The sequence below is a fragment of the Gekko japonicus genome, unplaced genomic scaffold, assembly GCF_001447785.1.
Source record: "Gekko japonicus isolate JY-2015 unplaced genomic scaffold, Gekko_japonicus_V1.1 scaffold747, whole genome shotgun sequence".
Classification (NCBI taxonomy): Eukaryota; Metazoa; Chordata; class Lepidosauria; order Squamata; family Gekkonidae; genus Gekko; species Gekko japonicus.
The window spans coordinates 324,771-331,399 of record NW_015160231.1 but is presented as its reverse complement, the minus strand read 5'-3'; the positions used below and the strand labels follow the sequence as shown (position 1 = coordinate 331,399).

At 44.3% G+C, this 6,629-nt stretch overlaps 1 protein-coding gene across 2 annotated transcripts in view; it reads right to left on the bottom strand.

Annotated features, from left to right (window-relative positions):
• Window positions 1–6,629, bottom strand: part of FYCO1 (FYVE and coiled-coil domain containing 1) — an 80,082-nt gene that overhangs the window by 64,760 nt on the left and 8,693 nt on the right. The window contains exons 1-2 of one of the 2 annotated variants that reach the window (XM_015412385.1): window positions 5,677–5,748; window positions 151–324 (exon numbers count right to left, since the gene is read on the bottom strand). In XM_015412385.1, the coding sequence (XP_015267871.1) occupies window positions 151–205 (55 nt within the window). In that variant the 5' untranslated portion in view covers window positions 206–324; window positions 5,677–5,748. Of the gene's footprint in view, window positions 1–150; window positions 325–5,676; window positions 5,749–6,629 lie in introns of those variants that run through there. The other variant, XM_015412391.1, reaches the window with a different exon arrangement.

Here is a 6,629-nt window from a genome sequence, read left to right as displayed (position 1 = left end):
TCTAGGTACTGACAGCTGGAACAATTTAAAGTGGCTTCCTGTCGGTGGGAATAACATGTCAATAAGCCTCAGTTGGTTTATTTCCGTTCCCCCTGTTAAAACAAGACAAACACAGCAATGCCACGGAGAACGAGTAAATCAACATTATACCCTGCAAATCTCGGATAATCCTCTGCAGCTGACTTTCTCCACTACTTGCTGCCATCGTTGGACACAAAAGCGTCGTGGGGCTGCAATGTTCTGTTTCTCAACCAGCTATGTCAAGATGGCAGCACCCGTGTCACTGGTGAGCATTTGGTTAGAGCCTCTGCAGCATCTGTGGGTCTAAAGAAAAGAAAACATCTGTGTTTATCAAATCTGCCACAAGTGGGTGGCGCTGTGTTCTGGATTTTCAAGTCCCTTATAAGAAATGCCTCACTTCTAATAACCCGGCTTCATCATTGCTTTAATCAATACAGGTTCTCCCCCTGTGTGCCATTTAGACAGTAGTCCTAAGCAGAATCCCATTCAGGTCCATTCAGTGGGGTTGACTCCCAGGTCAATGTTCTTAGGATTGCACTGCTAGGGTAGTTTAGGATAACAGGAGTTCCCCGCACCCTGCGATGTGATCAGAGCATATTGTCTTGGTGACAGCAAAGCAGTCAGGAAACTGTCCATCCACATAGTATGTTTCGCTTTTCAAAAGGTGCTATAATCTGCCTACCCTCTGTTCACCATGGGTCATTTCCTGCAGAAGTGCACAGGAGCGGAGCTCCGGCAGTAAAGAGTCCAGGGGGCGGGCACATGCAACAAGCCCCAACCCCTGCTCCCAGCAGCCCTCAGTCAGAGCAAGAAGCAGCCAGGTAAGTTGCAGAGCCCCCCCCCCGGCCCCCAGTCCAAAACAGTCCAGGGGCACCTTTAAGACCAAGTTTTATTCAGGTACAAGCTCTCCCTCCTCTCCGAGGGCAGATCTGCACATCCCCCCGCCCCCACTAGCTAGCAATCCAAAACAGTCCAGTGGAGCCTGAGCGGTGGGTGTTGCCTTCTGACACACTTCTTGTGATGTCAGGGGGTGTGGCATATGCAAATAAATTAAGCTAATGAGTTATGCTAATGAGCTCCTGCACCTCTTTTTCTACGAAATGACCCCTGCTGTTCACTATTTGTCACTTTAGTGTAGACACTCCCTCTCTCTCTTCAAAATATGATACATAACTAGTAAGGATGTTTACCAGTCAGTAGAGCTGTCACCTGCAAATTGCATAGATAAGTAGTGCACCAAACATATTATGATACCCCCAACACACATTTTAATGATTACAGTGGAGAAGTCCACAAAGGGAACTGAAACAGAGTGAAAAGAAACATGCACTAATTTACTACTACTTTTCATTTTGCATAAGGTTGCAAGCTTGTTTAAGCAACAGATTAATCAACTGAAGCTTAGTTGATGAACTGGAGGGGACCAACTTCAATCAGCAGGGCTGAGAACTGTATGACCTCCTTTATAAACTTTACTAGGAAAAAGGCCCATTGTGGAAATAAATACAACGGCCTCTAGAAAGAGGCTCTGGGCGGGTGTCCCGGCCTTGGACACTCAGTGTCAATTTGCTATGGCGACCTCTGCAGGGTATAATGACACTGAGTCCACCATTTTCTCCAGAGGAACTGATCTCTGCTACCTAAAGTACAGTTGTAATTTTGAGTGATCTCCAGTCCTCACCTGGAGATTGGCAACGATGGTTCCCCAGAAGGGAATCGTTGGTTTGGAGGGTGGAGTCTATGGCTTTGTAGCTGTCCAAGGTCCCACGCCTCCTGAAACCTCACCCTCTCCAGGCTCCATCCCTCACATCTCCAGAAATTTCCCACCTGGAGTTGGCAATCCTATCTCCTTCCCAGCCAATCATCAACCTACCTGTATTTCCCCCTCACTCTTCAGATTTCCACCCCCCACACACCTGCAGCCTCTCCCGTGCTCTGAAGCCCTGACTGCTATGTCACATTGGCTGTCATATGGGGGCCACCTCAGCAGCATATAAGGATACAGAGCCCACCATTTTCTCCAGGGGAACTGATCTCTGCCATCTGGAAATTAGTTGTAATTATGAGTGATCTCCAGCCCTCACCTGGAGATTGGACACATTTTACTCAGAACAGCAAATTGTTTAGAATGTTAGAAGCAAAAGCCAATCAAGTTGCACATGCAAACGACCTCTGTGTTCCGAGGCAGAGGCCAATGAGGCTGCATATGCAAATAACCTCTGTGTTCTGACTGGCTATGGGGGGGAGAGGAACTGCAGAATGTTTAGAATGTTGGAGGCAGGACTCAGGCAAAGCAGCCAGTGGATAGGGAGACCCTCTGAATGACAGATCAGAGAGCGAACTGATTTTGGAGCGTGTGGAATGTTCTAGAGAAGTGCCACCACCATTCGGCTTTTATTTATAAGGGAGATAAAGGACACAAACACAAAGATTTTTTTTAACTTAAAATAAAAACATGCTTAAAACATTAGCACTCTTGCAATAATTTATTTAACGGTATCTGATAACTGATTCCTCTTGCTCTGAATTATTGCATCAAAATGTCTGTGCTGTTGCAATCTTGAGTATGCTGTTCAAGTGTGTATCCGTAAACTGCAAACCTACATTTGATTTATTGACAGTCACCACAGAAATCTCATGCTCAGAGTTCTGAGTCTAGGACCCAGGTTAAAACATGAAATGGCTGAGCAATTGAGAGAGTCTGGTGAAGCAAGCTATGATACAGCAGCAGCAGAACTGGTAGCAGGAGATGGCCAGTTCCACTGAGGACCTGATAGAAGCCCTCTGGGGGCCTGATCCAGCCCCCGGGTTGCATGTTTGACACTCCTGGTCTAAATTGTTGATTGCCTTTTTGGATCTTAAAAGGGCTTTTGATTCGGTTTCAAGGGAACCTTTCTGGGTAAAGCTCGAGGGACTGTCTTTAGATAAGAGGTTATTATTTCTTATTAAAATTTGTCACACCTCCACATCCTGTCAGATTAGGTGTACCTCATCAAGGAGATTCTCCCCTCATATCCCTATTAGGAAAGAGGTTAAGCAGGGGTGCCTTTTAGCCCCCCACCTGTTTAACTTTAAAAAAAAAATGATCTTGCCCCTTTTTTGTCACTAGTTGATGGCCACAGTCCTAGACTTGGCTCTGCTCTTATTCCCTTGCTATTATACGCGGATGACATGGCTCTCTTGTCTACTTCCTGTGTTGAATTAAACCACTTATTAAACCCTGAATATTGTGTTATTAACAGACTGGAGTTGAACTATGAAAAATCAAAGAGACTGGTCTTTCCCTATTCCCAAAACTCATATAAGTGGACTATTAATGGTAATAAACTTGAACAAGTCAAGCACTTCAAATACTTGGGTGTTTAATTTCAATTTAGTGCCACTTGGACCTATCATCACAGAATGGCTATTAATGTAGCTAAAGTTATTGCTGCAGCAATCTCTCGCTTCTATTTCTCTGATTGAGGCAACCAATATGTGCCAGCTGCACTTAAAGCTTTTAATGCTGAGATATTAAACTTCTTCCCTGGGTCCTTTCTTTGATATAATCACCCACTTCCCTCATTGCTATTAGCCCCAGTAGGGAAAAAGGCAAGCAAACTCCTTTTACCATTTAAAGTTACAGTGCAGAGGGTCTACTGTTAAGCTTCTATAGTTAAACAAAAAATATATGAATGGATGAAGGGAGATAAACCCTGTCCTGTCCTACGCCTTACCTTGTTAAACATTCAAAGGATTCTTAGTCAATCCTCTGCAAATTCACTGATCAGTCAATAATTTTCAATATAAACGTGCATATTTCCAAAATCTCCAAATGTGCCTTCTTAATATTCTGTGTCTTTCTTAAGCCCTGATGAAGAGATCTTTGACTCTTGAAAGCTTATATTCCCAAAAACATGTTGGTATCTAATGAGCTACCGAACTCAAATCTTGTTGTTTCTTAAACACAGTCACCTCTCATTACATAAAAAAGATAGGGAGTGGGTATAAGCAACCAACTGTTTTTCAGGAACATTAATGACACTGAGAGATCTCAGATCTATCCTATGCCTTGTGTGTTTCATCTGGTTTGGTTCTAGCCTCTCTCTCTCTCTGCACTTATTACTAATTGCAGTGCCCACATATTAAAATGGATTGGCAAACTGTACCATTCGCCACCACTGCCCCTAGTCTTCAAGGCTGCAAACCAATGTATACACTAGCAGGCACAATCCCACAGAGAACAGAATAGCAAGTAAACAGGACTCACTGCACTTATCAGTTCAGAGCCTTCTCCTTACCTCATACCAGTGACTCATCAATGTGATGAGGATGAAAATGCTTCAGAAGACCAACCTATCACTCCAATCTCTTGGAGACCAGACCTGTGTGTGTAACTATACTGCCTGAAAAACATCTTTTTCACTTGCGTATTTCTCTCCTTATTCTGAGGTTCCTGTACTTTAAATCAGACAACCAGGTACCAGAATAGCAGCTAAATCTGAACATTTTTTAGTATTACTGGCATTACTTTTTCAATTTGGGTTAGTGATAACAACCACATTAAAGAATGGGTGTATTCAGTTCAGGTTTCAATGTGTTCATAATGCCCAACTGCAAATCTCTGCTGTATATCACTTTTCATATTTCCTGACTATGCATACAAAATAGCAGTTCAAGTGAATTAAGGCAAAATTAATCTGTAAACATACTGCCTAGGATACAATGAGCAAGACCCATGACAAGGATCTAGTTGCTGGCATTAACAGAGAAAGGTCTTAATTAATGAGACCTCTTAGTCTTGCCTGACCCACTGGTCATTCATTTGCCACCTCTCCAAAGAAGAGAAGAGAAGAGATTGGATTTATACCCCGCCCTTCACTACTCAATGAAGAAAAAAGTGGACCATTGCTTTTTTTAAATGGTCCATTGATAAAAACTGAAGTTCAGCATTTGAAATCCAGGGCTTTTTTTGTAGAAAAAGCCCAGCAGGAACTCATTAGCATAATAGGCCACACCCAACAGCAGAAACTCATTAGCATATTAGGCCACACCCCGGACAGCACAGCTTGTTAGCATATTAGGCCACACCCCCATGCCTTCCCTCGGCTTGCCTGGGTGCCCCGCAGCTGTGGGAAGCCCAGGCAAGCTGGCCCTTGAACAGGCCGGGGAAGGCATGGGGAGACATTTAAATGCCTCCCCGATCCTTCCAGGGGCCCCCCGTCCCACCCGCTTCGGAGTTGCCAGGGGGGTTGCTCTCCAGCCCTTCCCTCTGTAGCCACGCATGCAGAGGTTTTGGCTGTAGTGGGCATGGCCAACTCTGAAGCCAGCCGGAACTCCGTTCCTGTGCGTTCCTGCCCAAAAATAGCCCTGGAAATGACCAAAATAAGAATCTAAAGCAGTTAGGCTGCAGTCCTAAGCAGGCTTACTAGGGAATAAGTCTCATTGAACTCTGTGGGACTGCACCCTTAAACACTTGTGCACAGCAGATGTAACAGCGGCCCATGCATGCTAGATCACTGGCAGCAGATTGCTTTCAGGGTGAATAGATGCTCTGAAGGGCATTTGCTTCTGACTCTTTCATGATCCATCTATCCTCCCAAGCAGATCAACAGCAGAAAGGTTCGGCTTAGAACAGGTTTCCAAAAAACAATACAGCCTCAAAACGATTCTTACTTGGTTGCTGTCAGCAAAATGTTTCTTCCTTCACTTCCTACTCGCTTCATTTCAAGTCCCACCTCAACAACCACACCAAAGTTAAAGTTCACAGAGGAACTATTCATAGTGGGTTCGCTTTTACAGTCCAAATTAAGAACATGATCTTACCTTCTGCTATGTCACAGGGTCGGGAATGGATCACACGTAAGCCTGACTGCGCTGGCATAAAGCAACTGGCCCATGCATTGCGGTCATGCCAGAGCAAGACATTTACACCACATAGTTATGCCACCCCAGCTGTGCGGCAAAGCCAAAACTGGGCACAGCGCCACGATGGGGAGGAGGGGGAGAGAGAGCTTGCACAGGCAAACAGGGCTGCCCGGGATATTTCATTCATTTATTTTAATTCATTTTAAAACATTTTTATGATGCCTTTCCTCCCAGCTTAGGTGGCAAACAACCAAAAACATTAAAACCAATGTTTGAAATGCATACCATAACAACAATTAAAAGCAACAATTAAGCAAAACACAGGCACAGTTCAGAAAGAGGGTCACGGAGAGAACGTCAGAAAAAACAGATCAGTCTTCATGCACTGGCAGAAGGAGGGGGAGAGATGGATTTCGTTCCATAGTTTTGGTGCCACGACTGAGAAAGTCCTTTCTCAGGTTGCTGGTATATTTAGCCTCAGATGGTGAAGGGCCCCAAAGATGACTGCAGTGATTGAGTAGGTTCATATGGGTCCCAGGAAGAGGTCTTACACATCACTTGCCACCTGTTCCTTTTTTTAAACTGGGGGCGCTGGGGTCTGGACCCGGGAGTAGAGATGTGAAGGCCCGGAAAAAAACCTGGAAAAATTCGGAAAAAAAACCCGTTTTTTTCCTGAAGCCTTTTTTGTCTTTTTTCCGAAAAATTGGAAAAATTGAAAAAAGAAAAGAAAAAAAAATTGATTATGGAACGTTTTATTTTAA